Source organism: Rhinolophus sinicus, chromosome 17, assembly GCF_057876585.1.
Source record: "Rhinolophus sinicus isolate RSI-liver-muscle chromosome 17, RSI-T2T, whole genome shotgun sequence".
Lineage (NCBI taxonomy): Eukaryota > Metazoa > Chordata > Mammalia > Chiroptera > Rhinolophidae > Rhinolophus > Rhinolophus sinicus.
Genome location: NC_142517.1, coordinates 205,088,065 through 205,111,799, shown reverse-complemented (window position 1 = coordinate 205,111,799; position 23,735 = coordinate 205,088,065). Strand labels below are relative to the sequence as shown.

Below are 23,735 nucleotides of genomic sequence, written 5' to 3'. Positions count from 1 at the left end.
AGTCCCACCCTATGAATGAGATTTTGTTGTATCTCAAAGTGCCTAGAACAGAAATTGGCCCAGAGGAGGGGACTCAGCAAATGTCAACTGGCCCATTTCTTCTAATAGGAATGACAGCACCTCTGGATAGGAGAAGCCAGGAATCTAGGATGCAACTTCATCCTCTCTCTCTTTCTCACCCTTTGCATTCATTACCATGTACTGCTGTTTTACTTTTAAAATGGCTCTTGACATTAATTCTCTATCTGGCACTGCCACCATGTGCATCCCGCCATGTTTTCCCTGAGACTATTACAGTAGCCACTTAACTGATTTCTCCACATTGATTCTTGCAGGTCTTTCCCCACCTCTCCAAAAGGTAGCTGGAGTGTCCTTTCTGAAATGCAAATCTGATTTTGTCACGCCCCCCTCCCCCCCACTCCATTAAAGGTACCACCTGTCTGGCTTCTGCCTGCCTCTTGTTTCTTCTCCACCCTTTGCTCTTCAGTGGGCCCCAGCCCATCTGCAGAAGGAGCCCTGCTCCCCCACCATGGGGCTTCTGCACGAGCTGTTTGCCTGCCTTGAGTTTTCTCTTTGCCCCTCCCATTTTGTTGATACCTACTCACCCCTCGCGTCTCAGCTTCCTCAGGGCGGCCTTCCTGGAGCTTGGCCAAGGTCAGCTATCCTGCTTCTCTTCCCTCTTCCCTCAGAGCTTTTATTTGGGTGATTGTTTGGTGTCTTTCTCCTTTAAATGGCCCTACTAGAGGCATTATGTCTGTTTCCACACGGCCTTCTAGCTCCAGTGATTAGTACAGGACTTGGCACATCATAGAATTAAAGAATGACTTAATTGAGGAGGCAAACAGGAGATGCAAAGAATCGCCAACCTGCCCACATGACTGTTAAAGGTAGCAGGTCTTTGCAGTGATGGAGAACATCAGCTCACTGCTCTCGTAGTCAGGACAGGACTGACCGCCAGCTGTCCGTTACCCATCCTTTTGGCAGCCCAGGGAGGCGGAGGGGTGCAATCTGTAGTTGGCTCAATAACATGAATGCCAGGGAGATTGGAGAACCTAAAACTTTAATTTAGCCTCTGTTGACGATCCTTCCAATTTAATGCTTATAAGAACCACAGCAGTGGAAACATTGACTGATTTGGGTCAGTGCACACCTATTTCCCCTCGCAAAGAAAGGTTAAGAAATTAGGGAGAAAACCAGCAGCATCAGCAGTCACTGTCCTCCACATGCAAACTAACGCTCTGTATTTGCTTACACAAACTCCTCCATGCTCACAGATTGTTTCTCTTTGTGTGTGTGTGTGTGTGTGTGTGTGTGTGTGTGTGACAGGACAGTATAATTACCCTTGGAAGTCTGTAAGATCTCAACGCAGCAGGCCTGTTTAGAGTATCTGAACGCTTGAGAGGATTAATGGGAGGAGGGATTCTTGCTACATTTTTTCCTGTTCTTAAAAGGATTCCTATTGTGAACATACCAGCAAGGAGAGAGATTGAGATGGACACACGCACACGCATGCACATACATTTTCCTGTGCAGCAAAGCTCTCTGTTCAGTAAAATGAACACACTACCTGAGATGCTGCCTGCTGAAGGGGCTCTGTGGTAATCAGAGAGATTTAGCTAGAATTTCAAAGCTCACAGACACTCAGTGTAATAGGTCTATTTTCTCTTTGTCCACAGCTTTAACTACTATGGCTGAGGTGTTTGGAAGATTTGATCTCCCAGGAACTGGCCTAGGCTCGAGTCAGGGAGTCTTGGGTTTTCATGTTTTATCCATTGAACCTGAAACGAGGGGAAAACATCCTTTGAGTTGCAACACACTTTTAAAGGAACCACTCTGTGTCTCCCCACTCTCTTCAGTCTGACCTTAAAGTAAAACAAACCAAACAGAACCCACAAATCACGTCACATTCACTCTTGCCTTGAATTTGGCCTGCACTGAAGGCATGCCCCCCGCTCCCCCATTTTGCACACATCATCCCTGGGTTTGAAGGTCCGGTGAGCTTGCTCTTTCTGTGGCAGTAGGGAGCCCTCCAGAAGTGACACACATGGAGGAGTTGTTGCAATTTGTTATACGACGTGTGAAAGCCATCTGGCTTCAGCCAGCATCCTGCAGTTTGGGATTTTTCAGCGTGGGATGTAATGGACAAGGGGAGGAAAGGGCTCTGGAGTAACCGCAGTGTGGGGCCAGAGCCTATTTTCTATTGATATGAATATTTAATTGATGTTGTCTTGGGACAGTGTTGAGAGAGAATGGGGAGAAAAGGAATCAACTGCTTCTTAAACCCTGGAGACAGCAGTCGTGTTCTGGGACAGTCCGGACGCCGGAGGTAGAATCCTGGCTCCCTGGCCTTTGCCGAGTTGGTAAATGGGTTGGACTTTGGTCTTCCCCGGGGACATAGAGGCGTCCCAACCTAATGGCAGAATAATCAGCAGGGTTCTTCTCGCTGTAGCTTGAAAACTACCAGGAGCCGTGGTGAGCGGGGGGGTCTTTTCTCTCGCCTCTCTTTATCCCATGTGCTTGGTGAGTTCCTAGCTGCACAGGAACCAAATGCCTCTGTGGGATGGCACTGCTGAGGACAGTCACCCATGGGCTGGGATGACATCAAACCTACAATCATAGATGGACCCCCTCCGTTCTACCCAGAAGTCCTTTTTCTCAATGAATTCACTCTCACTCTTCACAGTGACAATTTCAAACTGGCACATCCTCAAATATCATGTTGCTTTCATGTTATAAAAAGGATCGATGACAGTGGTTCTCCAAAGGAGGTTTTTGTCCTTTAGGGGACATATGGCAACATCTGGAGACATTATTGCTATCCCAACTGGGGAGCAATCGTGCTACTAGAATCTAGCAGGAATAGGCCAGGGATGCTCCTTACCTTCCCACAATGCGCAGGACAGCCCCCAACCATGAAGAAGGATCCAGACCAAAATGTCAATAGTGTTGTAGCTGAGTAATCCCGAGTCTCGGTGTTCTGGACTGAATTGTGTCTCCCCCAAGTTCATATGTTGAAACACGAACCCCCAATGTGACTGTTTTTGGAGATACAGACTTTAAATTAAGATTAATTAATTAATTAAGATTTAATGAGGGCATAAGGATGGGGCTGTAGTTCAGGACGACTGGTGTTATATGACCCTGTGAAACACCAGGGAGGCATGCCCACAAGCAAAGGCCACGTGAGGACATAGCAAGAGAGTAGTCATTTGCAAGCCAAGGAGAGAGGCCTCAGGAGAAACCAAACCTGATGACACCTTGATCTAAGACTTTCAGCTCCAGAACTGTGAGAAAATAAATTTCTGTTGGGTAAGCCACCCAGTCACTACTGTTTCATTATGGCGGCCCTAGCAAACAAATGCACTAGATAGTGGATGCATTTTGAGGACAACCTGGGAAGGTAGGAAGAACACATAAGATTGATTGTGTGGCCTCAGGCCAAGTTTCTTTGCCTCTCCGACTCTTAACTCCTCATCTATAGATTGGGACTAGTCATGCCCATCATTTTGGGTTGTCATGAGAAACACACAACCCACACAAAGGGCGTGCTGCAGAGCAGATGCCACCATCTTGCTACTAGACTCTGAGCTCCCTGTAGGTGACGACTCTGCCATTTAGCTTTGTACCTATGGTACCTGGAAGCACATGGAGCATCATAGGCACATCTTTGATGTGTGTTGATTTAATCAGTGACATTTTGGGTGCCAATGCAACCATTTTTATTTGAGCATCTTTCCTGCACCAGATACTGTGGGTACAGCTGTGAACTCTGCGATTATGGCCTCTGCCTTCAAGCTTATATTCTAGTGTAGTGAGAGAAATAGTAATCATGTAAAGAACTAAGTTAAAAATATAATTTTAGACACTTATAAGTGCTGTGGTGGAAATCAATTGAGTGTTGTGATGAGTAACTGGTGGGGAAAGCTACTTTAGGTAGAATCGTCAGAAAATTATCTGAAGATGTGATTTTTGCTTTGTTTTGTTTAGTGATATAGGTGTGCTCTATTGGTGACTTAAATTCCACTGTTGCTCTTGTGAAGAGATTTGCCAAAAATGGTGAACAAGTCTTGGTATAATCTTCTCTTGATTTACCCAGTAATTACATTGTAGGAAAACTCAGTATATCTAAAAACAATGCTGTACATGTAAAGCAGTTAGGTTCTAGGTATCGAAAGTTATGAACAGGGTTTGACCTACGTGAATGTCCGGTGGGTCAGTCCAAAGTTGTGAAGGATGCCAGGCCATTCTTTGTTGTGTAGGAGAATCCTAGTCAATGCATGATGTTTAATATCTCTGGCCCCCACTAACTAAATTCTAGTAGAACCCTCCAGTCATTGTAATAATCAAGCTTACCCGCAATTTCTGAAATACCCTGTGACAGGCAGTACAGCCCCCAGTGAGAGTCATGCTTTTGAGGCTCTCCAGTGACCTCCTAACCTTGTCACTCTGTTGTCATTCTCAGTCTCCAGAACCTCTGACACTATTCAACAGCTTCCTGGGTTTCCTCTCCTCTTCTGGCCTCTGTGACTTTGCACGCCTTGGGCTCTCTTCCTGTGCTTTGCTCCATTTCTGCCCAGCGTCCCGATCTGGCTTCTTGCTGTCCACTTGCCCATCCTTGTAGATCCGACTTCGGTCTCTTCTTCTTTCCTCTCCATGTTTTTCTTTGATGAAAACTTCACTACTTCCAGGCACTAACTCTCAGAGGACTGTTTCTATCCTCTCAAAGCCCAATTTTTTCCAACTGCCACCTGGACCTCCCCAAGAGAGCCCCAAGTTAAACATGTCCAACGTCTAGCTGGTCAACTTCCTCGGAAGCCTGTTATTTCTATGGTCATACCTGTTTGGGTTAATGGCAGCATCACCTACTCACTCGGGCTAAACATGGCAGCCATCTTGACCGCTCTTTCTCATTCCCACGTGTGGTTGGTTGCTGTGTTCTGTCAATTCTAAGGAAGTGACTGGAGTTGCATATTCAGGAGCAAGTCATGCACAGGTCAGACTGGTGGTGATGAAGATCAGTGCCCTGAAAGGGGCCACTCGGATCCCACCCTTCTGATCTGTTATTTTAGTTTTTAAAAAACCTTTTTGGACTAGCTTAATATTTCTAAACACTGGGCATACTGCCCTGAGCTAATTTGTCTGCCCAAATTAATTACCAGCAGTGGGTGGCAGCCTCATTTTCATAGAAGCCGTCTTTTTTTTTCAAAGGGTGGCCTTTTCATTCAAACAGTCAGATTTAGGTTCTTTGGCATAAAGTGTAAAGGGGGCCTTGACATTTCCATAAAGACATTTAAATGTTGCCGTCTCTGAAGAAACAGTTTTAGAATGTGAAACCTTTATCTTTCTTCCCCCCAAGGAAGAAAAACATCACCAGCTTAATTATCTCTGTAAAATAACTTACTCATTTGCTTTTCATGTTGCTGATGGAAAAAGATAATGATAAAGTTTTCCAAAAACGAAAACAGTTATGGGTGATTTCATGAAATTTACTTTTGATTTTCGTCTATGTAAATAACACCTCAGTTCAGAGACCCAAGATGCTTGTAGGGTTATATACGATTCTTCCAACTTTATGTTTAAAAGATCTGCTAGGAGAGCAGATACAATTGAAAGATGCTGCTTGTGGCTATTTTTCCGCACTGGGAAGAAGCCAGAAGACACTTAACAAGCTCTGTCTGTCTGTCTATCTATCTATCTATCTATCTATCTATCTATCTATCTATCTATCTATCTATCTACATTGTGTGTGTGTGTATGAAATTGTGATAAAATCACATAACATGAAATAAATTTTCAGGTTGACAGTACAGTGTTGTGAACTATGCACACACTGTAGTACAGCAGATCTCTAGGACATTTTCATTTTGCATAAATGAAACTCTGTCCACTGGACAGCAGCTTCCCATTTCCCCTCCCCCAACCCCTGGCAACCTTCATTTTACTCTGCTTCTATGAGTTCAACTACTTTAGATGCTTCTTATGAGTAGAATCATGAAATATTTGTCCTTCTGTGACTGGCTTATTTTATTTAGTGTGTGGCCTCAGGGTTCATCCATGTTATAGCTTATGACAGGATTTCTTTCTTTTTTAAGACTGAATGATTTCCACTGAATGCATATACCATATTTTCTTTATTCATATATCTGTTGATGGGCATTTACATTGTTTCCACCTCTTGGCTATTGTGAATAATGCTGCAGTGAACATGCGAGTGCAAATATGTCTTTGACATCCTGTTTGCAACTCTTTTGGAGAAGTACCCAGAATTGGAATTGCTGGATCATATGGTAGCTCTATTTTTAATTTTTTGAGGACTCTCCATACTGTTTTCCATAGCAGCTGTACCATTTTGCATTCTCACCAACAGTGTACAAGGGTTCCAATTTCTCTCCATCCTTGCCAACACTTGTTTTATATGTGTGTGTGTGTGGTTGTGTGTGTATATATGTGTGTGTGTATATATATATATATATATATATATATATATATATATATATATGTTTATATATGTATTTATTTATAATGGTTATTCTAAGAGGTATGAGGAGATATCTCATTGTGGTTTTGATTTGCATTTTCCTGATGGTTAGTGATGTTGAGCAACTTTTTGTATACCTATTGGCCATTTGTATTACCGTATACCATTCACAAAAATCAACTCAAAAGGGATTAAAAACTTAAACATAAGAGACCTGAAACTATAAAACTCGTAGAAGAAAACATAGGGGGGAAGCTTCATAACCTTAGTCTTGGCAGTGGTTTCTTGGATATGACACCGAAAGCATAGGCAACAAAAGCAAAACTAGAGAAGTGGGACTACATCACACTTAAAAAGCTTCTGCACAGCCAAAGAAGCAATCAGCAGAGTCAACAGCAACCTACGGAATGGGAGAAAATGTTTGCAAACCATATATTTGATGAGAGGTTAATACCCAAAACTTTTGTAAAAAGAAAGATTTTCTGTTGAATCTAGATCGGGAGCCAGCCAACTTGTTCCCTAAGGGGTTGGGTAGCAAGGATTTGGGGCTTTACAGGCCATTTGGTCTCAGTTGCCACTATTCACCCTGTCCTTATTGTGTGAAAGCAGTCACAGGCAATCCAGAAAGGGACGGGCGTGGCTGTGTCCCAATACAAATTCATACCCCAAAATAGCCTGGGGTGGATTTGGCCTGGAGGCCACACTTGCTGAGCCCTCACCGAGAGCAGGGTTTCTCCATCTGGCTGTGGTAGCGGCTCAGTCGGGTGGATTGTGTTGTGAGCAAGCTGGCCGGTGCGTTGTAGGATGTCCGGCAGCAGACTTACACGAGATGCCAGTAGCAACTCCTTCCCTTCCACTCTAGTGACAACCAAAAGTGTCCCCAAACACGGCCAGGTGTCCTCTGGGGGACAGAATTGCTGTGAGTTGGCAAACTCTGACCTAGGTGAGGAAAATAATCTGATGAACAGTAACAGGAAATATTTCCCTGAAGCCATCAAGAGGGTGAGATAGAAGAATTGAAAACCATGGTATGTTTGCTGTAGGTAGGTCAAGGTCTCCTCAAAGGAGTCATTACCACCTAAATTTGGAAAGCAGTTGAAATGCCAAGTACTTGAAAGGTGCTCTGTTAATAATACAGATATGAGCCTAACCTACTTTTATAACCGGCACAAGAAACAAAACAGTTCAAGTTTTGAGGCTTGGCTATGAGTTGGAAAGCTGGAAAAAAGCTAGTAGTTCTAGTTCCCACTTAAGCAAGTGTTTGTTTTTTCTGCTTATCTGAATTCAGAACCAACACAGGCAGGGTGATTTTTGAAAGTACTCACATGTTTCTCATTGCTTGGACAGGGCCAGACAAAAAAATGGTCCAGTTTCATTGCAAATTGGCAGTAACACATGTTTTTGAAAGTTAAAAACAGCATAACATTCATGAGTGAATCTCAAAGAATGTTGTCTTCTTGTCTTTTAGAATAAACACCTGTTTTGCAATTAGGAGGGTAAGAGCCATCTTTAATTAAGAAATTGTTGGGTTTCTTTTTCTTCCTTACTATTATTATGTTTTTAATAATTAAAAACTGTGAGTACAGCGAAAAATGTTATAATTTAGATAATCATAACTTTAAAGAAACAAGAAAAGATAGCCTGCATTTCCTCATGAATTTAAGTTAAGCCTTTTTAAGCTGACTTTCCTTCCTGACTTGAAAAGCAAAGAAAATGCATCGATCCATTTCTCCTTGAATACAATTCCCTGTAGTTAGATATGTTTTTCTAACTGATTGGAGGAAAAGTGCGGTCCTCACCCTTGAAAGGGGCTGTTTATCCTGTGCTGTAGATGCTGCCGTTCTCACTGTCTCCTGCGGCCACAAAAGATACTCAGTCACCTGTGGCTCCAGGTCACCGGTACTATTAAACACAATGTAGTAATGGGACCAACTGGTGGATAAATGGAATAACTTCTTTGATATTTGGGATCATGCAAGAGGGTGATCAGAACAGATTCTTCATAGCCTTCCTGAAAATCCACAATTCAATTCTACCCCAAGAGACCCAGTTCCTTAAAAGCCCATGGTCTGTGCCATACTTTCCAATGAATTCCAGCTGCCTTCCTGGCAGGCTGGTTCAGCATGGGTTTCCATGGGATGCGTTTGATGGCAGTCCTTTCTCTCTGTCTCTCAGGTTACCACGGCCTCTACTGTGAGGAGGAATACAACGAGTGCCTCTCTGCCCCATGCCTGAACGCGGCCACCTGCAGGGACCTCGTTAACGGCTATGAGTGCGTGTGCCTGGCAGAATACAAAGGTGAGCGGCTCTTTGGCCTTCTTGTGGCAGAGTGGCTCTAAACGACATCATGGCTTTCTCAACGTAAACGCATAAACCTTAAGTGGAGCATGGAATCGTTTAGAATAAAAATCAGATACTGGCGCTGGGATGATTTGTGGGGCCCGAGGAGACCAATTTGCAAGTCTCAGGTTTCCTCCTGATACACTGAAGAGTCTCTCTTCTGCCCCTTCCTTCATGTGTCTCACTCTGTTCTCTGTTGAATGTGTACAAAGCCGAGGATGAAAGGTGAGTGTAAGTGGACGGTCAGATGTAGATCAGAGGACGTGGCCGTGGAATCGGTAGGAGAGGGAAGCATGCCGCAGAGGGCTAGCTGGGCAGACAGGGTGCTGTGCTTTTCGCTGGAGGAGGCAGGTGGACTCTCACCTCTTGGCATATAAATTTAATCTCATTAAATGTCTCAGTTTTGTCAGAGTCATTCTGGAAAAACAGCGGACCCTGATGGAGTGTTTAAGATGTGTGGACCCTGTTCTAAGTCTTTACGTGCATTACCTCATAAATCGCCACAAGCACCCTGTGAGGTGATAGGTCTTGGTCATGGTGTCCCTGTGAGCCTGCCAGCCAGCATGGGCCCTAAAGCTCTTTTGTCTGCCTCCCCAGTGGGCTCGAGCTACAATTGGTGGGTGGTGTGGCTTCACTGGCACCCAGACACCCTCAGACAACACTGCCCGGAGAGCCTGTTTATCAGCCGCTGTGCACATTTCTCTAAGCCCCAACTTCAGGGCTGGGTTTAGATTTTTGAAATGCTTCTGTGGGCTCTATTTATAACCATTTCACTTAACCTCTTGCTCCCACCGCGGCTGGCTTGATACCATCCATCTGCACGGTGACCTTGCACGGCAGCCACTGCTGCTTCTCTTTGGATGGACCCACCTTTATTTCGTGGTCTTCTGTGTGAGCCTCAAGGGTTTGGAGGCCACAGGGATGATCTAGCCTATGGATGCAAAGGCTGAAGGTGGGTCCGGGCTTCGCTTTATGTTTGGCAGATCTGATGCTTCCTCCAATGTGTGGTGCCTGTTTCGAGCCAGATTCCACCAACCTCCCCAAGGGCAGCTGTGCTGGGTTCATCCACGTGGTTTTTGTGTTCTAGGTCTAGCAGAGCATTGAGAAATGGGGAGTCTGCTCAATTCTGGAAAGTAGCGTAAAAGAGCAGGGACTCAGAACACCTAAGTAGCTCATCCCAGTTGTATCACCGGTTTCCTGATGAGCATGGGTAAATCCCTTTATCTTGTCTGTATAAAGTAAGGACAGGGATGCTTCCTGAGATTTGGAGATTCTTCAGTGACACAATTAGTAGTGGTGGATGTGCTTCAAAAATTAAAAATTCTAAGACTTCTTTAGTTTATGATAGAATTTTTATGAAGCAAACTTCATCTTTATAAATGACAAAATCACTAATGGGGTGTATTCTGAATATGCCCCTTACTTCCCTGTCTTTGAGGCATTGCTCATGCTATCATGACTAAAACAGATGGCAGGGCCCGAGTCCTAGAGTTTCTGATTCTGTATGTCTGGGGTGGGGCCCAAGAATTTGCGTTTCTGGTAAGCTCTCAGGTGATGTTGATGGTCTGGCCCATGCACCACCCTTTGAGACTGCCCCGCTCTACAAACTTACCTGTATTCACAGTCACTAAAACCTTTTTCTTATCCATATTCGTTGATCATGTGCAACTCATCCTGATCAAGTGTAATCCTTCTACATATGCTCTAAATTCTACCTTTCTGTGACCTTCTTCTATCAAGTACAGACTCTGCTGGATGATTCAAGAATGGAGATAGCCCTGGAGGGGAGGTCAAAACCATCTGAGGATTTGTGTTCTCAAGAAAAGGGTACGGGTGCTGGGAGCCTTTGAATAATAGAACAGGGTTAGGGGACAGGGTTCTGAGGGGAACCGAGGACTCAATGCTCAGCTGAGCCCAAAAGACCCCTCAGCTTATGGAGAGGCTGTATATGATCTGCTGCATGTGACCCATAGGGCCGAGTGCTTGGGTCTCCTGGATATTGGCTGTCCTTGGAGGAAATGGCACAGTGGGGCTGAACTGATCTTTTCTTTTTTGTGTGGCTGGGAAAGAATGGTCTCCTGTTCACACCTGGAGAGCCTCGAGAACCCCAAACTGGGAGGCCTCTAGCCTGTGCCTTAGTAGACAGGACCCAGTTGGAGGAGAATATCTGATGTCATCTGTGTCTGGCATTGTCAGCTTCCAGCCTGGCCAATGTGGGAAGCCTGTACAAGCAACTCAAAGAGGGAAAACATTTAGGGAATAAAAACAAAATCGCAACAACAATCAACAAGTCTAAACACTCAAGAGAGGAAGTGAAAAAAGTAATGTATACTACTCAAAATTTAATTTAGATCTGGAAAAGCAAAAGGAGGAACTAATTCATGATAGAAGTAAAAGTATGAGGAAATGGAAACCATGAGACTAAAGATAGAAAATGTGCAGAAAAGATGCAAGAGATCTGTTTCCGTCTGAATGATGGATGCTCCAGAAGAAGAAGGAAGACATGGAAATAAAACAAGCATCATCTGATTACTAGAAGGAGAAATGTATGAGCTGAAGAAAATAGAAGTTTTCGAATAGAATGGGCTTACACCATTCCAGATGATTAATGGAGGATATGGTACACAATGTGAGATTTCTTAGTAGAATTTCCAAACCCAAGGATAAAGAGACACTTTTTTTTTTCCCAAATAATATTCTTCACAGGGAGTACAGTTTACACACAAAAGAAAGAGAATCAAACCAGCATGGGACTGCTCTTTTCTATAATGAAACTAAGCAATAGCAAAGAAGTACTCTTTTCAATGACAAGGGCTGGTAGTTAAAGGCTAGTTGATATTTGAGGGTAAAACAAAGACGTTTTGCACACTTAAGGATACAGAAAATATGACACCATGTACCCTCTCTAACAAAATTGTTTTAAAAAGTATTCTCACTAACTTGCAACTAAATCAGAACAAAGGCAGCTAGGGAAAGGCAGAGAACAGGAGGAAGAGTGCGGAGCGGACTTCTTTAAATGGAGGGATAAACCTCAATAGATGATATTGACTGTGATTGTGAAATAATCATTTAATGGTGAAGGAAAGTCTCTTGAAGAAAATAGGTATACCTTTGTATTACTTAATATTGCTGCATAATGCATTCCTACGAGATGGTGGCTTGAAACAACATGCTTTTGTTACCTGACAGTTTTGCTGGTCCAGGCCTGGCTTCGTGGGCTCCTTGCTCAGGGTCTCACTGGAATCAGGATGTTGCCTGGGCTGCATTCTCATCTGAGGCTTGAATAGGGAAGGATCTACTTCTACGTCCCTTCAGGTTGTTGGCAGAATTCACATCCTTGTGGCTGTAGAATTTATGACAACTTGCTTTAAGGAAACCCGCAACATGAGAGAGAGCCTCTGCTGTTTCACATATCTAACTTCAGGAGAGGCCTGCACCCACTAAAGACCTCACCTGATTACGCCAGGCCCACCTACGAGTAACTCGGAGTCAACTGATTAGGGACCTTAGTTGCACCTTTAAAATCTCTTAACTTTCGCCACATGCTATTGGTTAGAAGCTCACATTCAAGGAGAGGAAATTACACAAGGGTGTGATTCATTGGGGGACATGCTAGGGTGTGTCCATCATACCTCTTACTAATGAAAAATTTAAATGACCACACTACAGTTTCATATCCTTCTCACGAAATCCATGAGTTGGAGGGGATGGGGTGGGAAGGATTGGAAGACATACAAGTGTATTAAAGATCTCATCCCAGGGGCTGGGTAAAGTGATTACTTAATTTTGGTGTATTTATAGACACATTTAGGTTACGTTTAAATAAGACTGCTGAAAACAGGAAGTTAAACCCTAGCAAAGTAGTGGTAAATGATAGAACTTCTGAACTAACAGTGACAGGGAAGTGGTGGTGGTTTAGAAGGAATTAAAAGAGAGGCAGAAAAGGCTGACTGATGATGCTCTCCAGTCCGGAGGAAGAGTGAGTGAGAGGAGGGGAGAAGTAACAAGATCTTGAGCCTTTCTCTCCCATTCCCTCCCCTTTTGGAAGCATTTTCCCCCAAATATAATTACAGATAGGATGTATGTATAAACGTGGGAAACGATCAGATGGGTGGGCATCAATTTCTAGCTAGTGCTTACTTCTGGAGTTAGAGCTTAGATACGTGGTGTGTTGGGGGAGGGTTGGGACTTTAACTTCTCATTTTACACGTTTTTTTTTTTTTTTTTTTTTTTCCAATCTATTTGTGGCGGGTGCAGCTCAGCTCCAAGTCAAGTCGTTGTTTTCAATCTAGTTGTGGAAGGCGCAGCTCACTGGCCCATGTGGGACTCGAACCGGCGACCTTGGTGTTATAAGCACTGCGCTCTAACCACTGAGCAAACTGGCCACCCACCGGGGGCTCAGCTCCAAGCTCAAGCCTTTGTTTTCGATCTAGTTGTGGAGGGCGCAGTTCACTGGCCCATGTGGGAATTGAACTGGCAACCTTGTTGTTAAGAGCTCACGCTCTAACCAATGGAGCCATCCAGCCGCCCCCACATGTATTTTTTATAAGTGGTGATTTTTATTGTTTTATGTTTTAAAAATTCAACAAATGAATACAACTTCCTAAAAAGAATGAGTGTAATAGGACGTCAGGCAAGTAAGAACATTTTGAAAAAGGAAAGCAACGACGGGGGACGTCTGCCAGATGTTAAAACTATTATAACATTACAATTATTATTACATTCATATGCTACAGGTGCGAGAATGCACAGCTGACCAACACTGAATAACAGCCCAGAAACCATTGTCTGTAACAAGTATGACTCTTAAAGAGAAATTGCTATGAATAGTAAGGGAATTCTTTTTTAAATAAATGGTGCTAGAAAAATTGGGCTGTTAAACAGAAAAAACAATAAATGTTCTTACTCACACTTCTGAATCAATTCCATATGAATTAAAGAACACAACTCTTTGACTTTGTGTCCTCTTCTACTTGCAGTACTTTTTCCTTTCTTCCCTCTTTCCTTTTCTACCAAGTTTCTTTAGACTTGGTAAAAAAGCACCTCTATATTCTTCACTTTTATTCTTTTCCTAACCCTCCTCAGTTTGGATCTTGTCCACACCATTCCACTAAAATGGGTTCAGTGGTGACCTCACTGGAGACTTTTCAGTGACATCCGTGAAGCCTTTTCGTGCAGCCTCCAACTCCACATTCCTGCCCTTTGGCCCCACGGATCACTGGGATCCTTGTTTTAGCTTCCACAGCTCCATTCCCCCCACTCTTCACTTCCGGCCCCCACTGAACCCTTGTCCTCCGGACACCATGAATGCGGGTGGTCCCCAGGGTTTGCTTCTTGGCCACTCTGTCTCTCCTCTCTGCTCTCATCCCGTCCTCTGACTGCCTCCTCTGTCTGACATGTTGACCCCCAAACAGAGGTGACTCTTCCCTCTTTGAACTCTCCCAGCATTTTCTCTGTATCTGCTATGACAATTGTGATGGGCCGTGTAGTCAATTCTTTCTGGCTCCACACTTTCCTCTACCTTACACTAAATCGTAATTTAGCAAAAGGCAGTGACTACATGGTTTTGTTTTCTTTCTTTCTTTTTTTTTCTTTTTCTTTTCTCTCTCGGCAGATTTTGATATGGTGGCTTGCACAAAGCAAATGCTAAATAGCAATCTTTACTTGAATCGAAACTGCTGCCTGACACACTAATTAAAGAAAACCACCTTGAACATTTTCCCAGTAAGTTTCCACTGTGGATCATGAAATTGTTAGAAGCAAAATGCCTGGAGGGGTTCAGAGTAACATCCTCTCAGACACACCGAAATGCTGGTATTTCCTTTAAAACCAGTTCACAGCTAGGTCATGACAAACTTTTAAGACTTGGGTTAGGGTTCGTAACCTCATATGGACAAAAAGTCAAGTTACTGCCCCAATTGTGTTGATTTTTATTTCTAGCAGAACAAACGAAATAACAATATATCCATTTGGAATTTTTGGTGATAAAGTTAGAAAGAAAATATTTCAATTTTTAATGGTGAAAATAACATAACAACAATAAAAAATTTAGAAAAAAGAAATTTCAAAATAGCTCATTGCATCACAGTAGAACACAAGAGTGATAGTCATATGTATTATTTCCATCTTTTGTAAATAGACATGTTTTTATGGTTGTAATTGAGTACACTGACAATTTTGTATTTTTCTGTTCATACTTAACATTATACTAAGTTTGACTGAGACATTGCTGGGAAGTCTTACTAATTCTATTTTAAATGGTTATGCAGTGTTTCCATTGCTGTATGTTTATCCATTCCCTTGTTGTGTTTGATATGAGGCTATTATAAATAATTCTTGAATGAACATCTTTATTCCTATAATTTTCATACTTTTCTGAATTTTTTTGGGAGAGGGAATAGGGTCTCAGAAAAGGGATCACTGGGTTATGGGTTTGATCACATTATATCTCATGACTTTTTAAAGTCTACATAAATTTATAGTTGAAAAGATGAGAACTTTTGCTTTGTTGGCTAGAATTGTTTCCTCTGTGTAACCAGGGAACAAGAATTTCTGGATATTTTTTGTGTCTAGATCCTCTCAAGTAGTGAATTAGGTACAAAAATGAATAAGTCAAGGTTTCTCCCTTTCTCAGGCTATTATTCAATCAGAAGAGTAGACTGAGGCTGAACACACAAGGAATAATGAGGCTAAGGTCGAAATGTCAATTGTAATTTCTGAAATAATTTAGAAAAAGTTGAGTTCTGTGAAGGTGGAAATACTAGAAAAGTTTTCATGGAAGAAATAAGTTTGAATATAATAGGATGATGTTTTAAAGAGAATATTAAGTTCAAGGAACACTTCCTGTTAATTTTCTTCGCCTGGATTACTTCTCCTGGAGATAAAATAATGATTTTTTGTTTTCCAAACCTTAATCATGACCAAATTGTGATGACCACAAAGATTTATAATTGCCGCACTACTCTTTGACTTTTTGCTCATTTTTAATTCTAAAATTAACTTATACAAAGAGCCCTGTTGGAATAGAGATCTTTTCAGAAATATTGCCTCTCTATTCCTTAATATGAAAAGTATGAATTTTTATTAGTTTTGACGGAATTACAGTTTATTTTTCCTTGAGACTAAACATAAGTTTCATAATAGTGCGTGCTACATTCTTTGCCAATGGGTGATGCATGTGTCATTCCAAGACTTAGTTTGAAGTGTGGACCTGGTTTTCCTGACAAAATAGTGTGTTTTTGAGGCAGATTTGGAATGGCTTCTCACTCCTCTGGCAATCCTACCTGTGTGTCAGCCAAAGTATGCAGACCTTCGCCTCTCCTCAAAGGACAGGAGTCTGGTGGCATATCCATAATTTCTTCCACGCATTCAGATATGGTCTGTGCTATAAAGGCCCTCAGAGATTTGTGGGGACTAGGATCAGACAGAAGGACAGATAAGTGAAAATTGAGCGCAATAAAGCCCATTGTGGCGCAAACCCAGCACGCTCTCAGTGTACAATGATGGAAGAATGGAGTTCTGTCTTAGTCGAGTCGGGTTCAGCTTCACAGAGAAAGGGTGTTTGAGCTGAACTTTGACAGATAGAATATGCCAGGTGAAGACCAGCTTGGGAAAGAGGGTGAAGGAAAGCATCCTTGTCAGAGGACACAGGATGCCCAACACTCGGTGCTGGTCAAGTGCCCGGGGCTCCTGAGGAGTGGGGGGTGCAAGAAGGTGGGACCGAGGGGTCTGAGGAGAAGGGTGGCGTGGAGGCAGCCTGGGCACATCAGCAGTGTTCACGACTGTTTATTCTCTCTATTTAAGATTTCTAGCTCATAGTTGTCCAGCTCTAATCATCAAGCTGAGTAATAAGACAGATATGTTTTTATACAGGGCTTAGCAAGGCTTAGAGTACAGAAATGTGAATAACCAGAGTTCTCACTGGGGACTTAGACGACCATCTTGCTTCATAGTCTTCATGATTCTCTGAAGATTAGCTTTTGTCCAGTTTTGCTGCCAGAAAACTCTCAGTGGATCGCAAGTGACCGCATGTCTTATCTTTTGAAAAAAAGAGAAATAACAAGTGATAACATTATTGCCAAAAATTGAAATTGCTTATTATCTTGGGTGTTTTCATCAAATCTATATTCTTGAAGGCCTTTAAGATTAGCTTGTTTAAATATTTAGCCTAGATTTTCTTCAGCCTTATTGGAAAAATGTGGTAATTTGTATGTTAATATATTATTTATATCAATATTATACAGACTAGATTGGCTAATGTAGTATTACTAGAAACCCAGTAAAGATTATCCTTGATGCTCTTACTTAAGGGAGAATGGAAATTTTTTTCAGGCTTCAGACATCTCTGAACCCCAGTTGTGGCTGCATTTCCCATTATAATTGAAAGCCTTTTTTTTCCACCTGGTTCCCATTAACCAGTCACAGGGAGACTTGTAAATATGTGAATCCTTGTTTTTTGATAAACACTCTGAAGCAGAAAAGGCTCTTTTACATTTTATTCTTGCAGTTGAGCCGGTGCAGCTTGGGAATCAGCAGGAAATAGAATAGAGACTTCGGGGCCAGAAAGCCATACGCACCCAAGTGAAGAAGAATCACTCGTTTCACGCTAATGAATAATTTAGTCTTTAAATTAGTTTGAGCTGGTGTATTCCCATGAATCCTGGGTTTGTTAAGGGTGACGAAAGTCAGGGCAGGCGTGCAGGGCGCAGGGACAGGGCTTGGCGGGGCTGGATCCCCGCACACGCGAGTCGTGGGATCAGGTGGGGCTTGCAGGCAGTGAAGTAAGGCAAAGGTCTGAAAAGCGTTTTGGAAAAACATCTGGCGGAATATTGTTCAGGGGTTGGATATGAGGGGCAAAGGATAAAAAGGAATGAAAAGCCATCCATTCCAAAATTGCTTTCCCAGGCTCAAGTGAAGTCATTAGTGTGAATACAGATGGGCAGTTCTGTCTCTATTTTCTCTTACATTTTTTCCCTCTGTCTTGAGCCCTACTTCTTAAGGGCCTGAAAAAGAAATGAGAAAAAAATCCCAGTAAGAGTAATTTCGGTGGCTAAATGATGCGTCATTGGGTGTGGCACTTCTTTGCACCAAAGTAATGAAGAGAGGAGCGAATCAAGTGAATCCCTTTCAGTCACTATTTGCTTTATGCCTATGTTTCGTGAGGCTGTTGGGAAGGGTGAGCATATCATTCTATATATTCTTATACAGAATATCATGTAATTTGTCTCCCTCTCCAAAGGGCGAGGGATGGAAGAGAGATGAAGCCATGCAGCCTTCCACGTTGGCATGCCAATGATACAGCAACAGAAATCCTACTTTTTGAACAGTGCTGGATTTTCAGGTTTTTTAATAAAATTGTACAATTTTTATAAAATTTTATAAATTAAATTTAGTTTTTTTTTTTAAATAAAATTGTTCAAAAATTCCAACAACATAGAAATATATAATATGAAAGTCAGAATAATCCATTTTCCTGTTAGTCCCACTTTAGGCATTTGCGTGCATACATGCACACAGACTTTAAAAAAAATACCGAGGGGAAACTTACTGTTTTCACTGTGAAGATTCTTTTAAATGCCTCTTTTTGGTTAATAAGTGCTGAGCTACATCGGATTTTGTATATTTCCGTGGCAATCTGAGGTCACTCTAAGCAAACTACTTCTCACACACACACTCAGATTCAGAATGCTGTGGTTTCAGACGCTGGCTCCTGCCCGACCAGCCTTGTGATCCTGAATTCTTTCCTCAGTTTCCTTATCTGTAAAATGGGGAGAATAAGGGTATTTGTCTCATAGTGTTGTTGTGAGGATCAGATTAGATGTAAAGCACAGCGCACGGGTCTGGAATATACTATGTTTCCCCGAAAATAAGACCTAGCCAGACAATCAGCTCTAATACGTCTTTTGGAGCAAAAATTAATATAAGACCCGGTATTATATTATATTATATTATATATATTATATATTATTATATTATATTATATTATATTATATTATATTATATTATGTTAAAGACCTGGTCTTATAGTAAAATAAGACCGGGTCTTATATTAATTTTTGCTCCAAAAGATGCATTAGAGCTGATTGTCCGACTAGGTCTTATTTTCAGGACAACACAGTAGTGTGTACACAACACACGTTAACTTTGGTAGATGGAGAACTGATTAGGTCTTTGAGGATGGAGTGTAAGTACCAAGGGGTCCCCGTCTGTCTCCCTCACTTCTCCAAAGTAGAACTGGAGCTCATTTAAGTACCTGGCTCCAAATCTTCATCTTCAGATGCTGCTTATCAATTATGTCACTGTTTTATGAAGGCTGCCTGGCTATTTTCAGTTTCTTGTGGAGACTTAGAAAGCATCTGTCTCTGATAAACTTGATCATTCAGGCTTTTAACTTTCTGTTCCCCAGGCATCAGCACATGTGGCCAGGGAAAGTATGAAAAACTTATGGTAGGACCTATGAGTCGCAATTCAATGTTATCTTCTCCTAAAGTATATCTTTACAGCAGTCTAAAGTCAAGTACCTGGGTGGTCTCTCTCTCTCTCTCTCTCTCTCTCTCTCCCTCTCTCTCTCTCTCTCTCTCTCTTTCTCTCTCTGTCTGTCTCTCTCTCTCACACACACACCACCAGGAACCTGCTTTCACGCTGGTACAGGCTGTTCAAACACTTCGCTTTCAAAGGCCATGGGAGCTGGACATTTTTAACGAGCCACCCTTTGTCTCTCTCTCCACAGGGGTTCACTGTGAGTCGTACAAGGACCCCTGTGCTAATGTCAGCTGTCTGAACGGAGGCACCTGCGACAGTGAAGGCCTAAACGGCACGTGTGTCTGCTCACCAGGGTTTACAGGCAAGTGACCCAGGAACAGAGTGTTCACATTTACTGCAAAATCCCTGAGACTGCAGCTGTTAAAAGCCCGGGACTCTCTATACATATATCCTTGCACCATGTACATAGGCACTGCTGGGATGAAGGTCTGTGTTTAAACAGTGGACTGTTTGTCCTGACATGAGGCTCTTCTGAAACCAGCGTTTGTACAAGTAGCAGACGTGCTGAGACTGGCACTGCTATACATTTTTGGAGCTATCGCTTTGAAATGTTGGCATGAAAGTCAGGTGTGTAAGGTTTGTGTTAATGGAAGAGGGGGAAAGGGAGGATCAAATGCATCCTCTGCTTTTAAAAATGAAGAGATAGTGATGGTGAGAAGCCCAGGAGACACTCCAGGTTCCGGGTTGATTGTTAGAGAAGGTGCAGATGCTACTGGTGTGGGGAGAGGGAGTGGAATGGGGGGGAAACTGCCTGAGGGCAAAGCAGGTAGGGAGGACAGGACCTGCTCAAGAGGAGCCTTGGTGGCCACTGAGCTCAGAGTGGGAAGAGTCACTTGTAGACTAGGGAAACCAGCCCAACCCAGGCTCCTTCTAAATCACAGCCTATGGGCTTCAGGGAGTTTGTGAATTCCCAAAACTAGGTGCGAAATGTTCTATGTATGTGTAAAAGAACTCTGAACCACTAGGGTAGAAAAGGGTCCATCCTTTGCCTTGCCAACAGAATGCGGGAGTCCTGAAATAATGAACGTGGGACAAGCTATGTTTTTGGAGCTTTGCTCAACCAACAAAACCACCACGTTGCTCTGGTTTGCAAGTTGGGAAAGGTTGACCTATGGGGAGCCCCTAGAAGGATGGATATTTCAGCTGCAGGATTACAAGCTGCCTGTTGTTGGCTGGAGAGCACCTTGCAGGCTCACCTCTCCGGGCTGAACCACTGTGGCCCCCTCCCAAGCCCGGGAGACCTTCCAGAGCCTGGGTCCCCAATCCATCCCTGGGGAGTCCCATTTGTGCTTCTGGGGAAGATGCCAACAGTCGAAATGTGGGAGAAGCACCTTCTGAGCTTCTTTCTATTTATCTGTGTCACATCCTGTGTTCTCCTTTTGGGTTTTCCTTGGACCGAGGAGTGGGTTCACTCCAGAAAATCATTCGCAGATGGTTTTGTTTTGCTGACTGGTTTATAAACACACAGAGACATTTATACTCATCAATGGATGCAAAAATAATGTTGGGGAAGCATCCTGTTTTTTTCCCCTCAGATATTTTTGCCCCACAAATAATAAAAAGCCTGGAAGAAAAATTGGAAAATACAGTGCTATAGGAAAAAAAAAACCCAAAAAACACCCCACCACTTAAAACTGCACTGCTAAGAGCTAGGAGATAACCACTGGTAACATCTTGATACAATATGCACACATATTTGAACATAAAAGCAAACATACTGCTCATACTATATTGTAACCTCCTTCTCATTTAGAAATGTGTGTCATAAATGTGTTTCCACACAAAGAAATATGCTTCTGTTTTATCTTTTTTACTGGCTGCACGTTAGTCTATTATATGAAATAATCATGTTTTTTGTTTGTTTGTGTTTTTGTTGTTTTTTCTAAACCCATTGTCAATTCAGCTTTTGGGGAGCTGAGAACTTTTCCCTATTATAAACAATATTGCAATGAATATTCTTGAATATACATCTTTGTGTACCTCTCTGATTATTTCTTTGAGCTAATTTCCCAAGAATGAAACCCAGGGTCCAGGAGAATCCTTCCATATTTCCATGTTACTGTCCAGAAGAAAGCACTGTACCGATATTCACTCCCTCCAAGAATGCCCGTGAGCATGTGTTTCACCATTTTCACACAAATACTGACAATCGTCATTCTGGTGGCCAAAAATGCGTTAAAGTGTTGTTTTAACTTGTAGGTCTTTGATTCCTAGTGAGGTTGAATACTTTTTAAATATGTTTATGGCCATTTGTGTTTCTTCTTTTATGAACTTCCCAGTCATATCCCTTGTTTGCTATTCTACTAGACCATTCATGTTAACCTTCACTCTTGATTTGAGATAGCCCTTTATAATAAGTCTATCACATTTTTATCTGCCGTAGGTTGCAAATATTTTTCCGCTGTCATTTGCCCTTTCAATGTACATAAAGTGTTTGTTTTGTTTTCCATATATCATATTTAACTTTATGTAATTAAATCCTGATATTTTCTTTTGTTTTTTCTTGTTTTATGCTAGAAAGAGCCTATGTATCAAGTTTTTATATTCTTCTATATTATTCTAATCATGTATGAGTTAATTTTGTGTGTGCAAATGTTTAATCCATTTGACATTTATCTTGGTATCTTATGGGAAATAAAGTACTATCGCTTCTCCAGAATATTTAGCAAATCTCCAACTACCTACTCAGCATTCACTCTTGGATGTCTCTCAAAGACACCTCAAACTTAGAGATTTTTCTCTCCTTTCCTTCTTTTAAATCTTGGCTAGCTCATTAAATGGTATTACTACCACCTCAAGCTGCTCTGGACAGAAACTGGGGAATAATTTTTGTAGCCTCCTCTTCCTTCCCCTCACTGACATCCAACTGCCAAGAAGCCCTGAAAACCCCCAGAGCCTCTCACTTCTCCGAGAGCCAACACCAAGCTGCCTTCACCTCCTGTCGGCACTAGCGCAGCCCCTCCCAACTGTCTCCCCACGCCTATTACCCTTCACCCCAAATACATTCTCTACATGGTAGAGACCTTATAAAATACAAATCTGATCTTGTCGCTCCCTACTTAAAAGTTGCCTATTGACGTTTCATTGTCTTTAAGAGAAGGATGAAAGCGCTTAACTTGCTCATCAAGACCTGAGTCGTGGGGCCCCATTTAGCCTTTCCAGTTTTGTACTGGGCCCCCACCTGCTTGATTCCTGAGCACCCCAGTTCAGGTTCTCCTCAGTAATGTTTTTCCCTTCTATCTGCTACTTCCCAGTCCCCTCTGTTCCCCACTTCCCATCCCACACCACAGCCCTTTCTTTGTGGCACTCAGTGCTATCGCTGGAAACAATAGGACTCTTCCACTAAAGTAGGTTCAAACATCACACCAACTGGCCTTTGAAAACAACAGATGTCTATTTATCTTCAGCCCTGGTAATCTTTTAAACTGCAAAGGACCATAGCATGGTTCCTAGAGTTGTTTGGAGAGTTGTGCTGTTAATGCGTTTTACAGAATGCTGGTCCCGTGAGATGCTCCATGGAAAAAGTGTCTGTGGCCAAATAAAGTTGGGATATGGTACACGCCATGTGGAGGTTCACGAGGGATGTCTGCACTCTGAGAGGTCTTCCAGGAAAGAATCTTATTTGCCTTTGTTTTATTTTCCAAATATATTTCATCATAGAACCTTTCCCCCCTCCCTTAGAAAAGAACCTATTGTATTCTGAGAACTGGCATTCTGTTGGAGAGAGAGGCTGATGAACTGCTGCCTACCACCGTGCAAGGAACAATGGTGTCTCTGCTCTTTAAATTGTTACCTTGGAACCAAATACTCTTTTGTTTTACCTGAGGTTTAGCAAAACTTACTCTTGGCCAACTATTAAGTGCTTAAAAGCTCCCTAATTGACTGGTGGAGAGAATTAGGCAAATCATTGTCCCATAATTAGGTATTCAACCCAATGTCACATTTACCTTATGAGACTAGCTTTTTCAGTCCAGGTTTATTTTGCTCTTTTCTCTAAGATCTGTAGATGGGAACTTAGATTATCGATTTGAGACTTATCCTCATTTCTGATGTATGCATTTAATGCTATAAATTCTCTCTTCTATACAGCTTTGGCTGTGTCCCACAAATTTTATGTTGTGCTTTTATTTTCATTTAATTCAATGTTTTTATTTGTTGTTGTTGTTATTGTTTTTTAGATTCCTTTAGATTTTTTTTTTTTTTTGATCCATGGATTATGCACAAGTGTGTTATATAGTTGGGGTTCTTTTCCCCAGCATCTTTTGGCATTTCTGGTTGCTGGCTTCTCCAGCACTTAGTCTGGAACATATGAGGCCAAAAGGAAACTCAGGGAGCTCACCATCAGGTCGTGTCTTGGGTTCTGAGGTTCCTAGCC

The 23,735-nt window shown here is 42.3% G+C and overlaps 1 protein-coding gene across 1 annotated transcript in view; it reads left to right on the top strand.

Annotated features, from left to right (window-relative positions):
* Window positions 1-23,735, top strand: part of DNER (delta/notch like EGF repeat containing) — a 274,382-nt gene that overhangs the window by 228,090 nt on the left and 22,557 nt on the right. The window contains exons 9-10 of the mRNA XM_019737353.3: window positions 8,654-8,776; window positions 19,548-19,661. Of these exons, the coding sequence (XP_019592912.2) occupies window positions 8,654-8,776; window positions 19,548-19,661 (237 nt within the window). The remainder of the gene's footprint in view (window positions 1-8,653; window positions 8,777-19,547; window positions 19,662-23,735) is intronic.